Source organism: Diachasmimorpha longicaudata, chromosome 10 (assembly GCF_034640455.1).
Source record: "Diachasmimorpha longicaudata isolate KC_UGA_2023 chromosome 10, iyDiaLong2, whole genome shotgun sequence".
NCBI classification, from domain to species: domain Eukaryota; kingdom Metazoa; phylum Arthropoda; class Insecta; order Hymenoptera; family Braconidae; genus Diachasmimorpha; species Diachasmimorpha longicaudata.
This window is the reverse complement of record NC_087234.1, coordinates 7,621,262-7,648,228: the sequence shown is the minus strand read 5'-3', so window position 1 is coordinate 7,648,228 and position 26,967 is coordinate 7,621,262. Positions and strand designations below refer to the sequence as shown.

The 26,967-nt window shown below is 41.6% G+C and overlaps 1 protein-coding gene across 20 annotated transcripts in view; it reads left to right on the top strand.

Annotated features, from left to right (window-relative positions):
- Mbl (muscleblind) overlaps nucleotides 1-26,967 on the top strand; it is a 147,189-nt gene that overhangs the window by 67,616 nt on the left and 52,606 nt on the right. Inside the window, exon 4 of one of the 20 annotated variants that reach the window (XM_064129369.1) lies at nucleotides 22,227-26,006. The exons of 18 other annotated variants lie outside the window; for them this stretch is intronic. In XM_064129369.1, coding sequence (XP_063985439.1) covers nucleotides 22,227-22,235 — 9 coding nt within the window. In that variant the 3' untranslated portion in view covers nucleotides 22,236-26,006. Of the gene's footprint in view, nucleotides 1-867; nucleotides 20,746-22,226; nucleotides 26,007-26,967 lie in introns of those variants that run through there. One more of the 20 variants, XM_064129368.1, reaches the window with a different exon arrangement.

The window sequence follows — 26,967 nt, the reverse complement described above, 5'->3', positions numbered from 1 at the left end:
GCAGTAGAGGCCGACGAATCAGTTTGTACAATGCAGCAATGCCAAACATACACCCGCAGCAATATTTCGCGTTCATTGCGTCGCTAAGCCACAACTAACCGCCTTGTTAGGAAGTTACTCTCTCCAACATCCACCTAAACGTTCACTTTCTGTTCCGCCTTCTCCAATTCCTCCACCTATCTCATTTGCTCCTCCCGCCAAGCTTAACCCCCCTATCCTTCACAATTTCCATCTTCCTCTCTTCTCTTACCTACAACTTATGCTTCTGTTGGTTGGATACCCCTGCAAAACTCCGTCTTTCCTTCATCCATTATGCTGCAGTCAAGGGTACACTCTACAATTGTAAATCATATAACTTGAGAATTTTCCCTTCCCCCCTAGTTTGTAGGGAGAGACACCTTCAAGATCTCGGGGAAACTTAGCCCTTGGTTTTCAACCAATGGAAGACACGGCGAATAGTCTGCGATCGCAACTGAATCATAACATCGTTCGTAATTATAATTGAATGTATAAGAAAGTTTGAGGTAGATTAAAGTAAATAGTATTAGTTAAACGGATATATTTCAGAATAAGGGTAGTAGGAGTACTCGAAAAAACTAAAAACTTAATAACAATAGAAATCAAGGGGAAATCTAGCGCATGAGTGCTGATGAGGTGTTTCGATTGTGCGTTGAAAAATACTCGAGTTATTTACAATCAACTGATTTCCAACATTCCAGAGTGACTTTATTGCTGAACTAGATCAAATCAATATTATTTATGCACACGAGAGATACGCAAAAGGTCAAAAAACATTCTTACTCATAAATGTCAACCACTATTTATCCGTTGAATGATGTTCTCCTAATCCTTTTATTCTTGTTTCAGGTAAGTTCTGGAATTCCATAACAATAAAGTCAGCATGACCCCAGCGTAACGTAAGTCAAATTCTATTTTAACGAAATATTACTCTGAAGGAGGTAATAAATCTCCATGTAAACTGATAAAAAGAACAATGGGTTCAGGTATTGATCTCGCTTGAGAATGGGAAAATACACATTAACTGGCTGGTGCAGTAACGTTAATATCTTATAAAGGGGATTTTATCGTGGGTAATATAATTTTGACGTCAGATACTCGTTAAACCATCAGCAATCCCTCGTTATCGGGAATTTCCGACTCTTCGACAATTATATTTACCGTTTGCGACTGCATATTTTCACCAGAATCCTCCATGGAAAAATCATAATAATTAATATGATGTATGAACGAAGGATATTCATTATCCATTCAATTTGCCATCTATGGGAAGTATAGAAATGTATATACAATTGGTATATTTTGCCTACACAAATAGGGGTAATTTTTACGCGTGGCTATGTCGTACCCCTTTGAATTTGACATTGTTTCTTCGGCAAATAGAAGGCCAGAGAATAGGGTATAATCCACGCCTTGAGCAAGCAAAGGGCCTGGCCTTCTAGATATGTATGAGCAAATGGCTGTGGCTCGGTCTTGTTTCTACCCCTCTGTCATCTCATCGGTGCATTACTGTTTAATTATGGGCATACAAGGGTGTGCCAAGCCACCCTAACTGGCCTGTGACTGTGACGCAACTGGAAATAATTGTGGATTATGGAGTGATGAGGGGGAGGGAAGGGAGGGAGTGACTGCTATGTGACTGCTGGCTCAACAACCCCTCGTGGTTCAGCCTTACGTGTCCAAATTTTCAGTGGAGAGATTTGGACGTTGTGTTCATTAAAAAGTGGTGGAAACCACTTCAATGTCGATTACATTATTGATAAAAATATAATTTAAAATACTGTTAAAAAATAGCACACGTCCAATGATTATTATTCACTGATTCAATGATTCAACAATTTTCACCGTAATTTTTCTCCTCGATTCTTGTCCCCTTGAAAAGCCATCATCATAAAAAATTCATTGCAAAGTAAATTGGTAATTCGTTCCCCAAAATGATTGTCCAATCTCATCAATATTACCAAAATCGATTAAATCCTCAAATCGTTCATCCCCCTTATACACAAAAACGTCGTAACGTCACGGCGCGATGACTTGATGATTTTTCGTCGCGTCAATCTCCACCCCTCCCCCCTCCTGGCCACCGAAAAGCCATTACCTCTCCTCACTCCATTGTCGTCTTTTTTATTCACAAAATGATTCTGCAAAGAGGGGAATGCACCCTCGAAGGGTCTAGTCGCTTCAAGGAATTGGTAAAATACCAGAGGAAAAACCATTGGGTTTCAGCTTCGATACGAAAAGAGGATGAGAAGAACCAACGAAACGTCACAAGCGCAGGGGGAGGGAGGAAAAAAGGGTAGACTGGATTCAATTACTCGGAGAACAATACCGCTTCACCGTCATTGTTTGTTCGACCGGTTGGTTTGAGTTCTCGTTTCGGGACGTATACCTACCTCGATCCCTCCGCTGGATGCCAAAATAACCAACTCCTCGTGTCTTGTTACACCGCGATATTTTGTTTGCCATCATTACGGGAGGATGACACTGATGCCACTGCACTAGTCGGCTCTTTTTTCCTTTCATGTTTTTTTTTATTCTCCGGAGCCATTTCGATTCAATTGCCAGCATCCCTCTCTCATTCCGTCTCCATCAGAATTCTCTTTATAATCGAAATACCGCTAAAACCAATGTTAACGAAATCCTATACCCCCTGGTGATATCACCCTCCTCCATCCTCCCCCATCGCTTCCCCTCTGCCGATTGACAATGCTGAATGCTGTGGTTTCAGACAAATGGACCATGAAGAACACGATCGTCACCAAAATTGATAAAAAAGAGTTGAAAAACATAAAGTTGAAAGAAAAAAAAAATGATTCAAATTGTAGATCTTTTTTGTTCGTCACTGATTGTCGAAAAAAAAACACTTTCCGGCTCGTAACAATGCAGACCTGTGGCACTGTGCAACTTGTCAGTGGAGTGGATGATAAAAAATAGGGTGATGCACGTATAGAGGGAGATAATACAAACGCGCCACACACGGGCATTGCCATATTTGTGAAAAAAAAAAAAAAAAGAAAAAAAAACACATCACTCTCGATTGGCATTGTGCCTCCAGAGTGATTCCTGGGGAAAATTCCCCTGCACCTCCACTATCCACTGGTTTCGCTTGTGTTTGATTTCTGGGGAAAATTCCCACTGCATCCCCACTATCCACTGGTTTTGCTTGTGTTTGCTGGAAAAATGTGTTGGACTGCTCCCCGTTGTATCGTTATATGACGGCAGCTTTACATAAACAAAACAAGCATTGGGAAACGGGGGCTCTAGTTTTAACGCTTGAACCCGACTTTTTATCTCTCTTTCGCGAATATTCTGCGATGTGATGGATAAAAAATAGGCAGTTGGGGGGGAGGGAATGTCTGAATTTCGAGAAAAATTGGGGGATGGGGAAGGGTAGTCCGACGGAGTTTAGGGGCTATTCACTGTTCACTGTTCAGAGGCCTATTTGTCCCAAGTCTTTGGAATTACCGCTGCAGGCTCCATTTCGCCACATCAAATATTTTTCTACGAAAACACACTTTCAGTAGACCCTCGTATAACGCAAGTTAGTGGGTATTTCTATGGTCCTTCCATGAATATTTAATAATTCAACTTTAGCAATGTAGGCGTACACTTCACGTATAACTTCCGCTCTCGGTCTCGGGGTTTCGCAGTTCTAGATATGATAAAACTAAGAGAAGAAGAGAGGGGGAATAAGAAAGGAGAAGAGCATTGAAATTTAAAGGGCGAGATGACTCGGTGGGGATAGGAGGTGAGAAAAACAGTGCGGCTGAGAGCTGGTGGATGAAAATAAACCAGGGGAATACGGCAGGAGCGGAGTGAGCACTATATCTGCGGAGGAAAATGGCATGAAATGGCGGGGAAAATGGGTTGAGTTGCGGGCAAGGATGATAATGAATAATTCCGGGGTAATACGAAAGAGAGATGGAGGCCAGGTTGAAATGCCCTACCTTCGTGCAATGATATCTGGGTAAAATCTTCCTTACTTAACGGGCTAACCATGAGTGGTAAATAAAAGCTAGGGAACAGCAGGAGTTTTAACATAAAATGAAATAAGAGCCCAACCCTTTCTGAATTCTTGTCTCGTGCTCAACAACACTGGGCCCTCCAATGATTTTTTATTCGCCGACGGGCGCCCACCCTTGGTTATCCCATCCTTTTTTTTCCATTCGATCTTGAAATCCCCGAATACCTGCCACATCAGGTAGTCAAACACGAGGTACATACCCTCACGGACGCGGAAAGCTGAAAAGTCCGCTGCAAACAAGACTTTTTTACCGTCATCGGAGGGGTTGCTTTTATTGAAGGGATGTCGGACAAAAAACAAAAAGGATGATGTGATACTTTGGGTTGACGAGGGGACGATTGAGGCTCGAGTGAATGTATGATTGTATTGGCACGTGCCGGCTGCTATTGAGAATAAAGTTTTTTTTCATTCTTTTCAATGATGCGGTAAATCTGATCATCTTGCGGAGGGATTTTATACCTGCACCACCCTGGCATGGCATGTTTTGACTGGTGATTATGAGCATTCTTTAAAAGGGGTGATTGTCTGGAAAACATACAGTAATAATTGAAAAGGAAGGTAGAGGTTGTCTCGTGCCAAATTCTCAGGGAACAATTGTCAGTTTTGAGCTGACATTCAATGATGATGAAGAGTAAGTTGTGGTTACAGTTTCAAGATGAAGGATCTAGACAAAGAGTGAAGTAGAATAGTTCAATTGGGAGATGATATCCTCAATCACAATCAATGAGGCCGAAGTCAACTAAATTAATCTTCACTCGAGGAAAAGTCATCAACGTGCAACTGAAGGGGATGAGAGTTAATTAAAAGATTAAGCAGAATCATCTAGACAATGAGTCAAATAATACATGTACCAGGGGTGGAATTATTCCCCCGTCATTTCCAGAACAATGATGATGAACTCAAAATACGGCTGAAGCCAACTAAATTAAACTTCTCTTCAGGAAAGCCATCAAGTTCGAACATCGGGATTTCCTTTGTCACCCTGAGTCTTTTTGCACGATTCGCGATCACATTCTCAGCAATCCTCCACCATACTTTCTATCATTATTGTCTTTTTTTTGTTCGGTCTGCCTTGGCCGAGAAGGCGATAGAATCCAATGGCAAAGAAATTCCATGATCAATGTGTGCGTGTTGGTAGAAAACTCGGGAATCCTTGGTCGTAACTTCGGACTTAGGTTGGCGGGCTCCACAAGAGTATATGGGATACTCTCCCTCCTCTTTTATTCTCCGGACAAACTGCAGTATGAAGGGGTGGAAGGCTTTTCTTCTCGCGGTCCCGTGCACATAAAAAGGTAACACCCGATCATTCGCACAGGGTTAACAAGCACAGCTTTATAGACGCTTTAATTGGATGTTTAAGGTATCGTAAATTTTAGTGAATTATCCACCTGGTGCTGGAGTATAAAAAAGTGAAATAACAGAACACGTGCGAGAGTTATCAAGGTAGAGACTAGAAAGTTGCTAATTACATCGAGTGCTTGAGGTTTAATTCAAGCTAACAGCAATATTTTCATGAATCAATGATTCCTAACGATTTTTTTTTATGAGAACAATGAAGAATGGCTCAAGTATTCCCTTACCTCCGATAAACTTGAAAAGTTTTACCCCCAAGCAGTCCATCACAGCTGATTACCCTGACTCCATACCAGGAGAATGTAAATTTTCCTGAATTTATGAAAGTTTCATCATCTGTTGTTCATAACTGATGATCCAGTGTTCATAAGACAAGACATGATTTTCCATATTCTTGAGAATTTCGCTCAGATTACTTAATATGTATGAGGTGACTGCCAACTTCACTTATTTACCCCATTCTGGGTCAGAACATGTGATAGTGGGTGGCTTTATAGGACATACTCGGAGGCAGTTTAGGGTGGTCTGGGCCGAAGGTAAGAGTCGGACGGACTTGGGTAAACGACGCTGGATGAGGGAAAGGAGGAAATAGTAGGTAGATGTACAGAGCAGAGAAACGACTCACGCCCGTATAATTTTGAGCTTGCATTCTGCGGTATCTCACAAGGGGTTGTAATTCAGCGTTGCCTCATCCTCATCCCTTCTCCCACTGGTTTGTGCCAGCATAAAGGATGAAATGAAGCCGGAATACCACGCCCTTGCTCGTATACCACAACGCCGCACTTCCATCAACCACCACCAACGCCACCACACTTTCAGCCTCTGTTACCAGTATTTTCTCCAAGGCTTTTTCGTTTTTTTTTCACTCTGATGCTTTCTCTTTCGTTTTCGAATACCAATACAAACTTCCGTCTTCCTAGCTTTCTCGGTCACATGCTACTCGGAACTCAGTGTGTGTAGAACTCCTTCCATCGAGTGCTATTGCTCGTTTTTTTCTGTTGAAGGGAGAATGTAGTTGGAATTCAAGGGTTATTGAATCAATATTGGCAAATGCCAGTGGTTTACCTATTCGTCGGGGTTACTCCAGGCGATATCCAGGTAATTAATGGGCTATGAATGAATCCCCATCCATCGATGACTGTTGGATGGTAACATCCAACAAAATATGAAGGAAATCATGTCGGGAATTTTTCAATTGTTGGAATTCTTCATGCAAGGATTTCCAAACAAATAATCTATCACCTTAAATGGTTGCCAGTGCGGTAGAACCGATGGGAAAGGATCGTACCTCGTCTGAATCAATATTGGAAAATGCCTGTGGTTTATCCATCCATTGGCAATACTCGATATGATATTCAGGCAATTAATGGACTATGAATGAAGATCAATTGAGGATTGTTGGACGAGAATGAAGGAAAAAATAAAATGGATAATATCCAGAAGTTTGCATTTACTCGGAGGTCGCAGCTAACCGTTATACTCTCAGCAATGGTACATCGATTTTGTTTATCTTAGTTCTCACAAAGAGATTCTCTTGGCAGTCAACGGTGAAGCACAAAAGAGAAAAAGTCACCAACGATAAATATATCGTTGTATTTTTTCACTCCTCCTCTTTTATTTCTCCACTTTCCCCCACCCCCCGACAAGCAAACCCATGGCATTTCTCCATCTTCCAGCCATTCGGGTCGTGCATTTCTCACGTTTCTTTTGCATCACTGTACACTATTCCCGCTTGAATTTCCACCCTTTTTCACACTGTGGCACGTCACTCTCGATTGAATTCAACATATGTGTGACGCTCAACGTGTCGTCCCGATAACTGGCCGTATTACCTTATGTATTCACCAAGACTCTCAATGTTCATGTATATCCACGTAGAAAAATTTCACATGTTTCTCCCATAAGTGCGTGGGTAAAAACTTTTTTTTCATCCCCCCACCCCCCTCTCCTCGAGCAAAGCTTCTTTGCTCACTCCCACGTGCATCGTTCCATGCATTTTTCCCTCCGGCCTGGAGCACTCGATAAGCCAACGTAATTTCACTGGAATACGGTGCAAGATATGCTGCAAAATTACTTCACTATGGAGGGCGTGAAAGCTGATAGTTGGAGAAGAAACCGTGACAATGCGCCACTGGTGTATGAGAGAAGCAACTTTTGGAGATGGCGATAGTGACTTAGGATGTTACTGATGATTATATGAAATGGCCAAAGCTGACCAATTAGATGACATGAGGTACTCCCAGAAACTTACGAAAGTTGGAGAAACTCATAAAAGTAGAATTGAGTTCTAGTACTCTCGATGGTTCGTACAAGTTTCATATGATACTAAAAAGGGAGGATGAAATTCCTAGGGTGAGGCGAAATGGCCAAAGCTGGGAACAAATGAGAATGATAAACACGTCCTCTAGAAATTATACCGAAGTTTTCTCCTTGAAATTATCTTTGAGTTGAGATTCAGCAGGGGGAGAATTATGGCCAGAAGAAGCCATCAAGACACCAACAAAATGTCCGTTCGCTGTCAATGTCAGGACAAAGGCGGTTGCTGCATCACCCGAAACTCAAGAGAATAGAGAAATGGCTATTGAATTACGTTCGAGGGGGGATAAAACTGACTACGTATACATGACATGTATATACCATACCACTCATATACACCATGTGTCCCATTTCTGGCCAACTATGACGTCGTTTTGGCATCCATTGTGGCTGGGTGGTTGATGAGTTCTCTATCCTTTAGGGTCGCAACGGAATTTGTGATGAATTCTGGTCGATGAGAGATATTGAAGTGATAGTCTTCACTGGGGGCATTCTAGACGATGAATTTTTCCTATGAGGAATTTCCCAAATCGATCAACTTTTAGACGATCTCGAGGAAAACTTTTCCACCAGGAGATGGCAGTTTCTTCGCTCTATGAGCAATACATGAATATCTAATAATGAAAAAGTGTCGCATCTTCGTGGTATATTATTCAGGTAGAATCGTATAATTGTTGCAAGAAAATTTTTCTATCATTCCTACTCGTCTTCCTAAAACCGCAAGAATACCGCTGTGAAATGAAATTTCAAAGCCATTCATCTGGCTTCCCATTACCAGAAGAAATGAGCCATTATGGTAGGGCTGCACTCGAACAGGTAATGCTATCATCCACCCTGTCCCCATATCTTCCAATTTTCCAACGTACGATAGATAGACCAAGTTATATTACAAAGTATGGAAGGTAAACGGGCCAGCTGCGTTCACTCGTGTACGAATCCACCCCCGGCCAAACAATATTCAACTAAGTTTCTGCTAAATTCGGCATTCTGCGCTCGGTTTACCATCGCTGGCTTTGTGGAGACCGAACCGAGAAGTGGCCTCGGGCCACCGGAAGTGGCTCGTAGGTCCTCCCGCTGTTTCCTCCTAATTTCCCATTCCCTTTTCTCCGTGTTGCTTCACCATATTTTTTTTTCTTTTTTTTTCATGAAAAAAAAACATAATAACGGGGATTCTCGGAAGAGAGAATGGGACAATCCGGAGGGCTGAGACCTTGGTCGCAATTTTCGTAATGGAGAGTTTATCTTAATTACTTCAGTGGAAAAATACCAGCTTCGTCTAATTCACGCTTAATATACGAGACAACAGTCTAGAGGTAGCTTTTTGCTGATATCCTCCCTACAGTCTGCCGCGGAATGATGAGAAAATCCTCAAGTGGAATAGAAATGTGTAAACGATCCCCCGGAAGTTAAAGCCAACGCAGACATTTACAATGAGGGTGAGCTCAGAAAAGGATTTTCGGTAAAAGAGCAAAAAGTTGTGAAGTCTTTTCGAAGGAGTGAGGGGGAAAGAAGGAATCCAAAAAGGGTGACTGCATTGCGCCGTCACGTCCCGTGAGACTTTCGGTGGAAAGGGGGAGAGGGGGTCCGTTCCAAGATGGTTCATTAGTTGTCGCAATGCAGGACCTTTTCCCTGCACCCTTCATGGGTGACGCCCACTCTTCCTCTTCCGCCAGATTGCTACTACTGCCACTGGTGATGTATACATACCGGTGTCCTTTTTCCGCCTGACTGTAAGGGTTATAGACAAGCCCCCAGAGGGAGAGAGACAAGAGAACTCTAGACATTGGAGGAAAATCTCGAAACCCCGAGAATAGCAATGAAGGATATTTTATCCAGTCAACCGTAGCTTGGGCTTCACTGAAATCCCTATTTTGGATGCATCCCTCCGACTCTCAGTTTTCCTCTTTCACTCGTCTGTTCCCTCGATTTTTCTACTCAAACCCCTTAAACCTATCTCACCCCTCTTCATTCCTCCATTTATCCAACCCTCCGCGCAATCCTCTTTTTCCCTTTCTCGTGTACCAACAGTTCGTTTGGATAACGCCGTTGTTTTGGGTTGTGAAGTAAGACAGTCACGTGATACTGAAAACTCGAGATAAACCAGAGACCTCTTCTTATCCTCACTCTAAGTAGATTCACCATTTCAGTTTAAACGCTTGGCACACCAATACTTGTCTCACTCTTTGCAAGCCACCAGTAGGGGGATTATCAACAGACAGCACTTCTCCAGTCAACGTTGTACATTTTAATATTGACAAATTGAGCACAACCTATTCTCTCTTTTTATCAACATGATGAATATTTTAAAATACTTTGGACTTGCTTTACGAGGATAGAAGTGAATGGGGAAAATTAGAAATAAATAAAGTGGAAACGTACTTACCGTTTGAAATGTTCAAAGACTGACGTGAGATACGACAAGCCCTCAAACTCCTCTCTTAATCTTTCCCGGGGACAATCGTCTCGGCGTGATAATTTAATCCAGAAGTTACTGAATTAAAAGTTTCCTGCTGAGCAGCCGAGGTAACTAGTCCTGTCTCAGTCTTGTTCTCCCTCTTCGACGTGTCCAGCAGCATCAACGTTTTCATGGCAAGTAGGGAGAACTGGGAAAAGAATCAAGTTCGAGACACATTCGGAAGCAACTTAATTATTAAGTTTTTCATTCCAAAGGGAAACATTAGAATTGCTAATGCCGATGTAAATGGTTTATCGTACTTTTTATGCGTCGCTACTCACAGTTTTCCGTGATTAATGTCCATCAGTTTTCCTCTGAGTGAAATTACTCGCTTGATAATTATACGGGAAATTATTAATTATAGCTGAAGATGGTGATAGAATTATGTCTGATTTTTATATCTGACGTGTGGTCAATGGCATTATATCTCTCAAATTGTTGAAAAACCGCTGCAATTACTTTGTCAACGCAGAAATCATTCCTTTAAAATTTGGCGACCGCCACCAAACGCTCCACTACGTAGGAAATCAATACAGATAATCTTCTTCATGCAATCCCTGCGGAGTAAATTTTAATTCCCCCAAGAAAACCTTCAGAACCGTCTCGAGGGTCCGGACAAACCCCCTGATAGGACCCCAACAGAGTCATTCACCCATCACCCAATCTATTTAATGAAAAATTCCTCAGTCGGTCGTTGACCGGTATAACTTCCATCTATAAACTCAAAAGCCATCGGATCAATTTGAAAATTACTAAAAGTACTTTCCTCAATGAGTCCTCCAAGCATCTTGAGAACGAAAATCCTCGGCTTATCAACAAGATTATTCGGACGTTTTCCCGTTTGAACTTGATCCCGAGGTTAAACGCCAACCTCTTCACCCCGCGCCAAGAGGGGATTCTACCTCGAGATGTTTACCGGCATGATTATCGAGACGTTAATTAGGCGGGGCGCTCTCTCGTCTCACCGGGCAACACAGGAGATTAAGTTTTCGCGGGACAGCCAACAGCTTGAGATCACCTTACCAGGTAATACCGTGGTAATTAATGAGAGCTTTCTTCTTCCCATCCCCTTGTCTTCTCTCTAATCAAATGTTGGGCACAGATTGGAGACACGAGCGGCTGCTGTCACCTAACTTTGTGCTAATAAGCTGGATTATTTTGTCATCACCGATAAAAAAAAAACCTGATCTTCAAAGAGCTTGTAGGGCAAATGAGGGACAAAGGGGCCATTGAAAAAATCCCAATAACTACTGTCTGTCGTATTCAGGCACAGGGAAGAATTAATTTTTTCCTTCTTTTCGTTATGCTCTGACCCCTGGCATCTTGCCAAAAAAAAATAATTCCAATTTGGCTACCAATCAATCAAGGCTATTCCTCTAATCCCTTTCTACCCCCTCCAACCAGAAATGATAAAAAATGGTTTATTTACTGCGGAGGTAAGACGAAGGATTTCAATCCTCGGATATAAACGACCGAGCGATAAAGAAGACTCATCCCTTGTTTTTATTTTATTCTCCAAAGCGAAACTACTCTACTTGGAACGCGTTCAAACTTTGATAGAGGGTCTCCATCAAGTAAAAGGGGGCACACCCCCGACCCCCTTTACCCTCGGTTTTTTTTCTCCTCTATCGAAACATTTCGGGGAAAATTTCAGTCGGTGGTGCAAATCCCACGGGACAGTGCTACCAGCAAATGCAGTGGACATTTCTTGGAACCGACTGGTGAATGTTTCATGCAGTGGTGCATGAATTCCTGGTACTCCCGTGACCATCGACACAACTTCCGGTGTGTATTTCACCCCGTGCCAATGCTACTTATGCAATTCAATCCCCGTTGCATTGCGTATGTCTCGCGTGTTGTGAATAAAAGGAATGGAACATAAGGTCTCCAATGCAATTATTGAAATCGAGAGGGGATCTTTATTATATTCGTGTGAGTCACGGCTGACTCATGGAGCGCCAATTATCGGCCATTAGCATTGGTGATGATCTGATTAGCTCGTGTCGAACGTGTCAATTAATGACGCACCACAGGTGTATCCTTAATTACAAGTTGCGTGATGTACCTAACGGAAGTGGTAGCGGAAATGGAAATTGAGACAACTTGGGGTGAAAAATTTTGGATTTAATTACCGGAATATCTTTCAATGTATCCAGTGAAAGATACTCGTTTTATTCATTCAGAAGTTTCCATAAATCCGAAAATTGATTAAAAACTAAAGCTTTTACTTTACAAAACGCTCATCCCCCCTCCTCCAACTCCAAAGTGTCCGTTTGGCGCGACACTCTGTAATTCTGTCAATCCAAAATCTCTTCCCTGAGTGAAATTCAATTACAATTCCATAAAACACGGAGAATCCGATTGAAGATAACGTCCCATTTCAATATAATGCAAAATGCATGCTCGCAAGAACTTCAGCCGTTCTCTCGCTTTAAAAGTGACACGGGGACAGACGAGAATGGAACAGTCGAGAGAGCACACGACACGGATATTGGTTTTAATTTATTTAATGCAACGTAATGCCTCTCGCACCGCTGGGCTGGGCTTATGATTTATTTATTGAGCCGCAATGAAAATATGCGGCTCGCGATTCAGCCCCTGTCATTCTCCCTCGGCCCTTTCCCATCCCCCTCCCCCCTTCTTTCTCTCTCTCTCTCTCTCTCTCTCTCGGGGGGAAGTAAAACGCTCTCGTGTTATCCCCAAAAACCTCTACCCCCAGCCACTTTCCGCCCTTGTAGTCTAAAATCCCGTTAACGTTTCAGCAGTAACCCCCTGCGGTGCGCATGAAAACACAATACGGCATTGATTGTTGCAAATTTTAACGAGCGATTTCGCGGTAGCAAGTGCAAACCCCCACAAATCGTGCGACCCCTGCAAAGTGTTGGGGAGATGAATATTATAAACAGCAAGCGTAACTCCGACGTTTCAACTCTCTGGGGAATTGAGGGAGTCTTTTATTTTAACTTTTTATTCCATTCGCGGCTCCCTTCATTGCTCGTTAACAATTAATTGTCATCCAGAAACTGCCAGTGTCAACGGGTTTTTTTTTTTTTATGCATTTGAAATACTGGATTGAGTGGATTGACTCGAGGATTATTTACGACAATTATTTGCTACTTTCTGAATTGTTTTTATGTCAATGTTTAAATTCCATAACCCCTTCCCTGTCTCGTCTCTCGCGGTAAAAAGATCCCGAAGAATTCGAAAGTTTTCAATTTATTGGAATAAACAATTCAATTCAATGAATTCACCCCGGAAAATCTCCAATCTTTGTCCTTGAAACCGTCCCATAAACATGTTTCACAAACTCATTCCACAGAGTACTCTGTAAACTTTATGAGCTTCTCTCATGCGAAAGACGAACGGGAGATTTACCGGATATGCTGGGTGTCAGTTGCTCCAATGCAAAGACCCCCTTCCCATCGAAAAGTGATTGGGGTGCGCACGCGTAAGCCAAGACCTCTCAATATCTCCACTCAAAGTACCGGAGGAGAATAAAAAAATAAATAAAAATAAGATGTGAAAGAAGTTGAGGGAGGCAGGTAACTTTCGATCGAAAAAGTGGTGGCAGGTTGGCATTGGATGCCCGTGGACTTGAATGGCAAAGTGCCTCGAGGGCCATTGGATGCATTTTTCATGTCTAACCAGAGATGTATACGCGACCCACCAGCATCCTCCGACCCCCTCCTGTCGTATATCGCTGGCTCAACATATATTTATAATAGCTCAGACCCTCCGAAACCCTTCGCCCTTCGTCTTCACAGACTCCATGATTCCAACAACGTAATTCCTACTCTCGAGCTGTTACTCTTTGGAAAAATTTTAATGCTTTTATTCCTTCTCTTATGATGGAATTTCATTGAAATTTTCCAAATTGACCTAACAAAATCAATTTTATTTCCAATCTCGCTATCAATCAATAAAAAAACAATATTTATTGTTCATTATTGGTCTATCAACAGTGGAATGTACATTTACCCGAACTGTTACTCTCCATCAAACCTGCCAGTCCATATTTCTCCAGTTGGAAGCCAACAATCGCCGCTCCGAATAGTTTTCAAATAAAAGTTGAATCGTTGCTCCACCGGTGTTCCAGACGCAGTGAAGGAAAGTCGATCGACAACCCTGTTTTCTTCCTCGCAGTTTGAAATCCACTTTCCTTGCCATTTGTAACCACCCCTTGCCCCCTCCCCCCCGCAAGTCCACCATAAACGACTTGCTCTATCCGCCAACGAAAAAAAAACAAATTTACCGAAATTGTTGAGTGCAAGCAATCAAAAATTTTCGACATTCTCAACAATAAAATGGAATACGAATTGCAGTCACTCGAGCGTTGAAGAACTCTCAGCCAACTGAGATCTCAAACATAAAGATTTATAATTAATTGCACAATTATCCGGAGGTCTCTTTCAGAGATTAAAAAAACGGGTATTTTTCGCCTCACTGGGGATTATATCAAGAGATCATCGTGTTCTCTCGCAAATTCTTTCTCACTCTCCCCCTATTTCTCATCCTTCGTCTGCATCGGGTATAACCCTTTAGTTGGAAGGGTAGGCGACCTCTCTACCATCCATCCATGACTCCGCTCTCAACTACACTCGTCTTTTTTTCTACAGCCTGACATGCTGCTCTTTTTAGTTTGCCTTCTTTAATCCCCTCCCTCCTCGCTCGGCCACATTTTTTTTGTCGGTCGAACTTTTGCTCTGATTGAAGTGCACATTTTGGCAGTAGGTCTGGCAATTTATTCGAATAATTCTCCTGATATTCAATTCACAGGGAAAAAAATTCCGGTGAAGAATTTTATTCAACAACTTGTTCGAAACTCAAGTAGTAAGCGGGATACGTTTAAGTACATAGTGATAAAAAATATTTTCATAATAATAACAAAGAAAAATAGCTATACCGATCCCGAGTTATTGAATGACAAAAACTACGAGACAGAGAAAAATTTGAATCTTCGCAGTCGTTACATCCTCATTATTTTCTTCGCGTTGTGAATTCATAATCAGCGAATATAATAGCAATAAATATTATTATTCATACCACGGATTGTTATCAGAGACACTTTTTCTTAATAAATTGCTGCTCGTTAAACCCCACTGCCAGATTACATCGTGGGGCGTCTTGAAGTATAGTACGGCAACGAAAAAAAAAAGAGAAGAGCCAGTGGAATAAAGGCAAGAGGGCACGATCGCAGTTGCTGCGATTACACTCCAATACCGAGAGAGGGAGAGAGAGAGCCGCCTTTCGATCAGGCAGTCTTGGCGATCCTCAGCACGTAATTCCAGGACGGAAGAAGGGTATCTTTGAAACGAATCCGTACCTTGTAGAAAAGACCCCACGAGACGCCCTCCACCGACTCTGATTTCTCATTTTTCTACTTCATCCGCTTTTCCACGATTCTCATTTCTCTGCTATTTTCTATTCCCGTTGTACCTCGGAGAAATCATCCCTCGGCCTCAATTTCTTATTTTCATTTCAAATAATGAATGATTATGAGTAGCGGAGCTGGTTATTAAAACATTGAAGAAATTCCGCAATGAGTCGTCGAGATTTGAATTAAGAATATCCAAGTTAAATCTGGAGGGCTATTTTTTACTCACTGAAATGCTACTGAGCTATTTTTTTCTCAATCATTGGTTTTCTGATAGAATACTTCAACCTTTCATGTTAATTGGATCCTTTTTTTCGTAAAAAAAAACGCCAACAAAAAAATCGGACTAGATTTTCGGAAATGAATTCCCAAAGGTTCTGGTGGAGCAGCAGTCGACTAGGCCTCATCATCCACATAGGAAATTTTTAACTCGAGAAGGTGCACCCTGGGTGCTGGCTGACGTTGCGGGATCGTCCGTAACGCGTCATGAATCTTTCATGTTTCGCCCCAAGAGTACACCGAGGCCATTCCCATTTCGCAAAATTCCCCAAACGGACAACGAGAGAGGGATAAGAAGAAAGAGAAACGAAAATTTCCAATTGCGTCAGCAGAATCGAGATGGAATCGATGCGCCTTGGAAAATGGCTTTTGGGTATTCCCCCAACAGTCGTCGTCAGCCTGAGTTTTTCAGTCTTTCTCTCTCCGAAATTCTGCAAATGTTACCACGAGTCAATACAATGCAAGAAAAATTACCCGAACTGTCGAGATAATAGTAGATTATCGACTCGGGAAAAAAGAAAAAGCATGAAAATTATGTGGCCATTCTTGGAAAATGACTAAAAAGATATCTTGGAAGATAAACGTGTGAAACTCGGGTGACGAATGACGTTTGTTCCATTCCGATTATCACCTCCGAAGGAGAAAACACATCCGCCAGATCCCATGCAATATGGATCACGTGTCGTTGTCGATCGTGATTCCAGCGCAATTTTATTTTTTTTTGTCTCCGGGCCCTCTCATTCGCTGGAATCCGATTCGAATTCACTGAGGGGTGCAGGGGGGATGGCAATACCTGCCCCCTCTGGCCTCATCGTTCATTCATGGGGCATTTACTCCCTATTCCAGTTGAGCCCGATCCCGCCTCTCTCTTTTCATTCTTGCTCCTCTTCTAGTTTGGTCCATCGATTCAGGGGACCTCTTACATACTCTCGTTGTCTCTGGAAAATGGATCGTGATCGTTTCTAGTGTAATATCTTATCGCGAGATTTCTCTCGTGAGGGGGGAAACACTATTACGCTGCCATCTTCACCATTTTATGTTGATTTATGGGGGGATAATTGATGGTGCGATTTTTTCTTCATTCTATATATTCAAATGAAATATCTAATTCATGCAAATTGAACTGTAATTGTTGAGAAAGTGATTTAAAAAATTACTTCCAAATGAAGTTTTTTTTTTATTAAAAAAAATTACATTTGATGAGGTCGAATAACAATAACTTGCTCCCATTGGGTCAGAGAGTTGATTAACATCGTTTCAGAATATTGTAGTACATCCGGAGTGGTCGTATCGTTTACTCTGAATTATTTTCCTTCATTTTCATATGAATTTTCACATCTCATTCTGGGTTATATTCATATCCCAACGGGAAAATTGTATTTCGTATCGAAATGGGTGTTTCGGGTGAATCGCACCGATCGGATCACTTTACAACCCTGTAAGCTATATAAGAGGGTCCGAGGTGGATCTTCCCTTCGCCGCACGAGGAACTACTGAATCCCATTCGACAGTTAAACCACCGATAATGGCAGTTCTAAGCCATTCCTGCGGTCCGCACTTAAGCTCTCTCGTGTTCCCTTTTTGTGGATGGAACAACTGGCGCCTATTTTTGATGGAATGACGCGCCATTTGCCAAATTGTGAATTTTTATTTCATCTCAGGGGATGGAAATTCGAGGGAAATAACTGGCGAGCCTTCACTTACAGTGGTTATGGGGGAATGTTATTGGATTCCGAATTTATACGTTTGTTTGAATAATTTTAAAGTTACATAAACTATTATCGTGACATTCTAGCATACAACTATCCTCTGTCGAGATAATTCCAATTGAGTGAAATGCTCTCGTTCAAATCAGTCGAATTAAAAAGTCGTACATCACCTGCTTTGTTAAATGTTGTAATATCTTCGTAACGACGGTGTTTACGGATAAATGTGAGAATACTCTTTTTGTGAACAATTTCATGAGCTACAAAAAAGTTCTTACGACTTTTTGTCCTAAAGCTACTCATTATCGAGGTAATCTGGCTCAAATAAAATAACGTTTTCAAACTTTCCCAATAAATAGTGGAAAAAAACATGAAAGAAAATCGTCCGGTACCTCCCATCGTGTCCCCTCCAAAACTATTTCATTGTCCTCATATATATCACCGTAAACTGCAGAAGGGACTTTTAAAGTTAATAAATTCGTCGGCTCTCCTCTTTTTTCACCTCCAATTCCCAATTTCACATTCCCGATATTTTCTATTTTTTTTTCTCATCTCCTCGCTTTACTCAGTCTCGAGTCCAAGCTCCGCACCGTTACATCGCGGAGAGACGAGAGGATTGAAACTTAGAGGTTGGCAAACGGAGTAACCGGATTTAATAATATCCCATACCGATAATAAATCAAGTTTATATTTAGTGCCGCATATATCCCATGTATATTCGGGTAGCAATAGCTCTCGCTATGTACCACATAGACACATTACTCGAATTGCCTCGACAGAAGGTCTGTGATTTAACAAAATACGCGTGGAATTTTTAATGAATTTCCAATGAGATAATTAACCTGCACATTATTTTATAAAAGTTAAATAATGAGGCTGAAAATTTCTGTTGATTAGAACAATATTATTATTCATATTCAAGTAATATTCCCCGATGAAAAGTTGAAAAAAAATTCGCCGCCTCGTAAAGCATTTTGAAGAGAAAGAAGGAAAAAGAATCTCGGTAAAAATAAAAAAAATGTATACACGAAGGAAATTATACCGTCCGCGTACATTATGACCGGCGCATTCACGATTTATCACGCGATACGAGAGCAAACTTGCGCACACGACTGCAAAGAAGGCGATCCCGCCACGAGGGAAATCGTGCCCCTCGGTTTCGATGGACTTTTTTTTTTTTCATTTACCCGATCGCGGTCTGCGCAAGGTGAGCTCGCATTACTCGATCGTATAAATTTCCCCGTGTAATTTTCGGAGACGTCTGAAAATGGAATATATTTTTGAATGAGGAGAATTTATCGGGGCTTTTTTATTCCACCGTCGCCGGTATTTCATTCATTTTTTTCCCAGACAATAATACTGTTTGCTGAGCGACGAATTAGGCTGAATTTACAGGGCTCGGACTGGTCGCTCAACTCTCAGGAAAATCCCGGGTATGGGGAAAAGTGTGAGAAAAGGAGCCCAGCTCCTCAACCAGGCCAACAGCTGGTGTAATTCTCAGGCGGATTTTCTAGCAAAAAAGAGTTACATCGGAGGGCTAACTGTTTTCAGGAGTTTTACTCTCTTGAGTCTCTCTCTTCCCCGTTGAATTTGTTTTTCTGGGATTTTATTTCATTTTAGTTGTCGGTTCTTTATGTTCATATCCTCGCTAACTAATTCAAATAGTTGTCAACGAAACTCTAAATTTAAAATAAAATCTTCCGATTATTTTTGTTCCCGAATTTCTTGTCTCAAATATGCCCCAACTTTTCACTAAATGAAAGAAAAAATTCCACCTTCATTTACGAATTCTGTAAATTTTGGAAATCCCTCGATTCTCACTCTTCCATGCTCGTATTTGCCGCAAGCGACGATTTTAACCCCCGATTATTAATACGTTATTGATGAAAAAAGAGAATCAAAGAGACCAAAGAGAATGCACAATTTAATCGGATGATGGAACAGCTGATATTGATTTTTACCGCAATTGGTACACGGGTTGTCGACCGTGTCCCAGTTATAAATTCGTCGGAATTTGCGAATTCTCCAGTAAGTAACGCGTTCGTTTACATTTTATTTCTTCAGAGTCTTTCCCCAGTTATCAATAAACTATCAGAATGTTTCGTCTCTTAAAAAGCAGTTTAACAGTTTAAGAGTCTTTCGTCAGCGATCTAGTTCGCCTATCTCGATATTAATAAATAATTATTTAAAGTATTTTTCGTCAAAAAAATATAGATTTATACAATATAATATTATTCTATCTTTTTTTCAATTGGTGAGACAGATGGCAATTACTGCATACATGTTTACCAACACTGGGTGGCTATCTCTCGAGAGAGGGCCATCGAGACCATACCGCACCCTTTATTATATGATTATTGCTTTAATAAGGGAACTGTACAGAGGGCGAACTCTTGCGGAGCCCCTTGTCCTTCATCCTTGGGCCACAGTCGAGTCTATTCATTCAGTCAAGAGTACTACATACACTCTACCTCGTCCTTGTGGACTGTTTTGCTCCCTTGCCTCTCAATTTATCTCACCCGTTCGTCGGCCATTCAATTAAATTGTAAAAAAATTCCATTATAAAGAGTTGAAATAATATTATTGAATTATGTGATAGATATTTTTCTATCTCACGGGAAAAAATCGGTGGAACTTACATTAGTCAGTAATGTCTACTAATATATCTATTGATTCAAATGAATTGAAATTGGTGTTAATCAATTAGCTTATATTTTCATTTAAAATAGACTTTTCGTAGAGTTTCAAGTGATGTATAATTTAAATGAATTGGGATCGGAGATGGAAAATTATTGAAATAATGCCAAGGAATTATCGAATAGACATCACGCCATTTGGACGAGATATATGGAGGTTTCGAAGCTATCGATTTTCTCTCACGTATTCCACTGCGAAATTAATGAAGGTATAATATCCCTGAATTATTAAAATAATGTAAAATTATCGAATGAGCATTTTTCATCGGAAAAAACTCCGTTGAAAATAAAAGTCAGGTTATAATCTGCTGCAGCTCGAAATGCTCAGAGTGAAGCTAAAAAATTTTGCTTTCCTTTGAATGGAACTGTTGGAGGCTTTAAAATAACACTCGACTTATCCAAATCGCATCATTCGCGCAGAAGATATCGCGCTTTCGAGGAGATTAATTTCACCTCACACGCACATTCAACTGTGAAATTAATTGAGATATGAGAAAGAAAATTAAATCAAAAGAAACGGAAAATAGTTGAAAAAAAAAAGAAATTCTCTCTCAGCTCGATTGAAACTCGTTCGCAGATGCATTAACCGCAGCCGGTGTTTCTGAAATTTCCCACGGCTCTTTCTCTGTTTCACCGGTTACTACTTCCAACAACTTGGAATCAAAATTTAATTAAACGATATGATATTCCCCCGATTTGCTTTACTCGAGTTATGCCTCCTCGCTGGTGAGGCAGCAACGTCTGCTGTTGAAAATCCTCCTGTACATTTTCTTCTTAACTCATGTACGCCGGGAATTCCGGTAAATTTTGGGAGTGAGAAAACTCTTAGTGGGTGTCAAGATGCGGATGCAAAAGAAGATGGTACAGAGCCAAAATGCCCCAAAACCCGTATACTGCACCGTGTGGAAATTAGTTGGAAAGTTTTTGGGGCTAGCACTACTCGCCCGGAATGTGGATAAATGGCTGTTACCGAAAATTGTTTGAGCTTCTCTCTGAGCAATACTCGTAGATGACCTGAAGATGATCAATTAAACCTTGACATCCTTTCGCTTCTCTCAATTCCAAACATCAAAAAATCCTCCCCATTTTCATTTCTCCCTCCTACATCAACCCCCTACCCCTCGAAATACCCCGAAAAAATGAATTCCAAGGCGTATCTCATTCCAAAACTCCCCCAAAACTAATTCCCCAAAACTTTCACATAAATCCCCTTCGAGGCCTGACTAGTGGCGGCTGGGAATCACTCGAGAAATTTCCGGTGGCGAATTATTCCTGACGTTTCCCGCCAAAATTGTCCGACTTAGCATCGGATATTCGGGTCTCATGCTCCCCTCCCCCTCTGCTCACCCCACAAGTTCCGCAATTTTCAGCTTAAGAATGAGAACCGAAGAGGACGGGGTGGAATGGAATAAAGATGCCGGGAGTGAGTGGGGATTAAAATAATTAGCATAACGAGGTGACGGCGGTGCTATACATATAAAGCCAACATTGGTGCTTCCTCTCCTCTCTCACCCCGTCGGAGAGAGAAAAAGATAACGTGTGGAGCCGAGGTTGAGCTCCAATTTCAAGTCTCCACTCTTCAAGTGGGCGGATTGAGGAGGATAGCGATGCTTGCAAACTGCCTGCCCTCTCCCTAGCCACCTCCACTTGCCATTCTTTACTCTAGTTTACCTAAATGTCTCATGTTACTAATTTATTATCAAGGGAGAATACAACTCTGTTTCAGAGCCGGGAATTTTTCAATTGAAACTGGTGACCCTGTTTCAACGCAAGTTATATCCCGTGATTTCTCTTTTAGGGGAGGGATTATCTGAGTTTTTTTTCGTTTCATCAATTAACGGATTATCACTCGGTTAATGAGTAATACGGGGGGAATTACGGAGGTAGAGAAAAATTTGATTTACCGGAGATCAAGCAGTGAGAATTTAATCGCTGAAATTTAATATTGAATTGTTTTCACGGAGATGAGTTTTGGGTTAATTGGAGTTTATTCTTTTTGTTTCAGGTATGTTGAGGCAGAAAGTTTTGGGGAGAATCAAGGTCAGACGGTTTTTAATACGAGGGAAATAAGTATTGATTGATTTATGATTTTATTATTTCATTACTATTCAAGCTCTATCGGGTCGCCCGCCAAAGTAATTTTGGCCTTTAGTTTTCCGAGTAATTTTTTAAAAAAGTCATATTAATAGTCTTCAACTCAACCAACTAACCGCACAAAGTTAATTAACAATTCTGTCATTTCCAACTGAAACATCCGAAAACTTTCACTGTATAAATCATTGGTTCCGCATAGAGCGGTTGCGGACCGCGGACATTCCCTCTGTGAAAAAAAAAGAGGCCGACAACGATGTGGCTCGCGTGCACCACTGCCGTCATGTGAACTCCTGTAACAAGGACGCTTCACCAAAAACTTTTCCGCGGCGTCATCCACTGCACCCCTTCTTTCGCCCTCTTTTTCCGCGCATACCCTGATTGGCAGTGATAGTGACATTTATCAATCATAATTACGGATAAATTTTCGAATCCTCCGTAGTCCACATAAATTAAACAATTTTTGATATTTAATCGAAGTCTCGGTAACGCAACTGGCAATAGACCCAGTGACTCCAGGCTTTCGTGATACGGTGGCGCCACTCTGTCTATTATCGAACGTCGCCATCGAGTTATCGCAGGGCTTGTCACGTCCCCCTGTCACGCAAGCCCCAGTGAAAAGCTTTAGAGGAGAATCATTCCCCGGTTTTTTGTTGATAGTTTCTTTAGAACGAATTAAAGAGATTGGGGATGTGGTGAGTGAACTGGAGGTGGTGAAATTGTCGAGTTTATGGTGGGGTTGAAGGAGGAGAAGTTTAATAGAGGGGTGACAGTGGGGAGTGGATGGCCCCGGGGAGGACTGAGTGGCGACTGACGCGTGTTATGGGCCTGACATTTAAATATCGTCGGGGAAATCGAGAGCCCGAGCACTCGGGAATTTGATGGATTGTTTGATTTTGGAGATTGGAAGTGTCTTGTCGATTCGCTGGGAGGCTCAACACCTTCTCCGATGTGCAAGAGAACGAAAGTATTTAAATAACCGCTGAAGGAAATGTATTTTTTTATTAGAACATTTCATTTTTGACATTCTCTTCAATTTGAGATTCAGTGCCCTTTTAATTTTTCGGATTCCCCCTCACACAGATAGTCGTAGAGTTTAGCAATTAAAGATCAGAACCCGTTGAAAATGGACAATCATTACCCCGTCATTGTCAAGCGAGAATTTTCACTGGGTATCGATTTCGAGGATAACTCCACACCCCAGTCGACCCTCTCTCCACTGGAACATGAACGATCTAGAGAGAGAGGGGGAGAGGAATGAGGACGATCAGAGGGGTGGTAGGATAAAGAGCGAGTACCACGCTAGAAGTAACACGCGACTGGTACCGTACCAACTGCATTGGTACTGAATAGAAACTTTCGGCAGGAATTGGTTTTGTTCGCGGACTCACTCCTCTGTGGTTACCAGTCATACATTCCCTTTACCCCTCCGGGTCAGGAAACCGCGTTGCAATTTTGTTGGACGAAGTATTTTCCTCGCGATTCTATTTCTCCATTCCTTAGGTGAAAGAAAGTAGCTTCAAAAAATCTAACTATGATAATTATTGTGACATTGATCTTGGATTCTTTTCGGAGGGAAATGGAATTTAGCAGCAACGCGATTTTTTTTCAAGAAACAATATTTCCCTATACTGTTAATTAAAAATGCTTCGTTAATTCAATGAATTTTAACATTAACCTCAAATTAATTTGGAATTTTACAATAGATTTCATTTTGAATTTCCTAAAAAGAATTTTCAATTTCCCGAAACTTCCGCGAAAGTAACCAATATTTTCCGTATTCCACAGATTGAAAACATTTGGAAACCTTCCTCCATCATTCTGTTGATCCCCAACTTTGCCTTTACCACTCAATGCCCGAAAATCCGATACCCAGTGGGCACCCCCACGTGGGCTTTTGTCCCCGTAACGATCGAACGATTTATACGATTGGCAAACTCATATCTCAGAAAGTTTCTCTCGCAACACCAGTCGCCAGTTACCAGTGATAGGCGAAATGGAAGGGGATGAGGGGGTGGTTTTGGAGAGGAAACTCCGAAGTGGCTCGCGGATGCAATAAAGAAGAAAGTCACCGAAGTACGATACAAGCCTTGTGAGAGAGGATTTTTGTTTCAGTGTTTTCTTGCCGTAGTGCCGCCTTGTTCCTGTGCCCCAGGCAACGAGACAAGCTTGAATTTTTCACTTGAAAGTACCCCCTCATCCCCTCACAACCCTCTCTCCAGCCAGCACATCTTGCCAATCGATCGAGTTACTCCGCTTGCTCTCTAAGTGCTCGGGTCTTAGCATAGAGGGGCTCTAAATAAGAACAAAATATCTGCTCTGGCTCTTTTCTCTTGTCTGTGCACGTGCGTCTTTTTTTACTACTTCTTGTTGTGCGTGAAGAAGGGCCGACCCTCGCCAACTCCGGGCTTTATTGTCCGTACGCGGGCTTTCGGGGCCCTTTTTAGAGCACTTACACCATAACTTTGGGTAGTCTTTGCGCGATATTCCTCGTTCTTCCGCGTAGCAATATTCGTTGGAGATATGAGGGGAGAAAGGACTGATGTAATATAGGGTTATGACTCGCGGGGGGACGAGGCAATGTTAGTGAGATTTTTCTTTTGGGATCTAGGGGACGATTCCTACACTGGGAGATTTCATTTCAACTTTAGCAGAAAAGAAATTAGTCATTCTCGCTTATCGCCCTCTTACATAGAGAGAAAAAATAACTTCTCATGGAGAAGGGTTAGGGCTTCTCACGAAAAATTATTTTATTGGCAATGTTTAAAATCATGGAGTCATCAATCACTTCTGTCTAGATTGAGAGGAAAAGTTTTCATGCAGAATGAGAATCTTTTCTTGATGAGATGCTCCTCTTGCGGAGGAAAAATATTTTTTAAAAATTATTCAATTCAAACCGATAATATTCATCTACAAATATTCTCCGCAACCGCTGCCTCAAAGTTATCTATTTTTCATCGAATCGATTCAGATTAAATGAAATATGGAAGTTGTTGGGTATCGAGGGACTTTCGTCGGGCGTCGTCAATGCACCCGTGCGGCTTACATACCGTCTCTGGATCTCGAGAAATTCTCAATCAAACGCACGGAATGCCTCGGAGCCATCTACATCGAATGCCACGACCGCAAATACTGCACGCTCGGTGGCAGTCCTAGGAGATCTATATTCTCCGGAGGGAATCGGCTATTGCGTACAGGGGGAAATCGGCGGTGTGGTCTAAAGGGCGTTGGCGTCACATGGTATTTCCCACCCACAACTGACCGCCCAGCACATGCGGAAAAATAATCTTCCGGTCAATTTGTCCTCAAATCATTACGAATCAACGACAACTGTTTTTCTATTGGAACTTTAAATTTTTATTTAAAATGAAGAAAAAATAGTATGCCGGAAAAAAGTCTCACTCTCCTACGTAATTAACCCCTCTCTGAAAGAGTCTTCTGGCAGTTCCTCCATTTCATCAACAATGAACGACAATTATTTTCCAATCGCCAATAATCACTCTTCAATTCTTCTCACTCCAATTATTTTATTTCTCGCAATTATCCGTCGGAGAGCAGTATTTCATCGTTGTTACTATTTTCCACCTATAAATATTTCCACTCCATACTCGGAATGTTGGTTGTAGCGTGTGCGGGTATGTTTATACCAGGGTAATGGATGGGGACAGAGGAGTAGGGAATTACGTGGCTGAAGAGACGCGAGGGGGGTGAAGAGAGAGAGGAGAGGGGGCAAAAGCGGATAACCTGGTTGGACTGAGTCCAGGTACAGCCACGGGCGTCCCAGCGTCGCTAGACCAGCTGATCGCCTTGTGCTTGTGTGTGACGCGCGTGGGAATGAGGGGGTTGCATCCAGTCCAAGTGGCGCCAGCGACCCTGTCTCTCCTTTCTTTTCACTTCTACCCCTAGCTGTATTATACTACCGCGTGTATAACTGCACTGTCAACAGTTATAGAGCGAATATGAACGACAATGTCGTTCCATTGTTATGTAAGGCATAAAATCTGCTCGGTACGTCATAAAATGTCACCCATTTTGTCTCTTTCATAGAGCTTCGATGATCAAGTCCATGTTCACAGTGCCTTTTTTTCTATTTTCAATTCCACTTGTGCTGGTTCGTTGGCAATCAAGCGAAAATTATGGGAAATAATTAAATTCACTACCATGAACATGCGAATATCATTCATGCTATTTTAGATTGTTTATCTGTAGTTTATCAGTAAAATTGAATATGATTTGATTTGAGTCAATTCCGCGTATACTGCAATTTATGAAAAATCCGTGAAAGATATTATTTCCCATATTTTTCAAATTAATGTTTTTTTTTATCTCAACTTCTTCAATCAAGTTAACCGCCATTATTATCGTTTGGATGCCTCAATGTCCCTGAAATCACCGATTTGGAATTAAGGCAGTCATTAAAAGTCATTTAATTTCTATCTTCCAACAATTTAAAAAATGAATACCAGAGAAATTGTCAGAGCTTCAACCGCAATGGCCTCAATAAATAGTGAATACCGTCTGAATAATGAGAAAACCAATTGACTTCTCTGTTCTCTCGCATTTAATATATTTCTTTCAAGGTATAAAATGTAGTCTGCCCACCAGGATCGATTTAATTTCCCCCAACACGCGATGGAACGCGGCTATTGACAGAG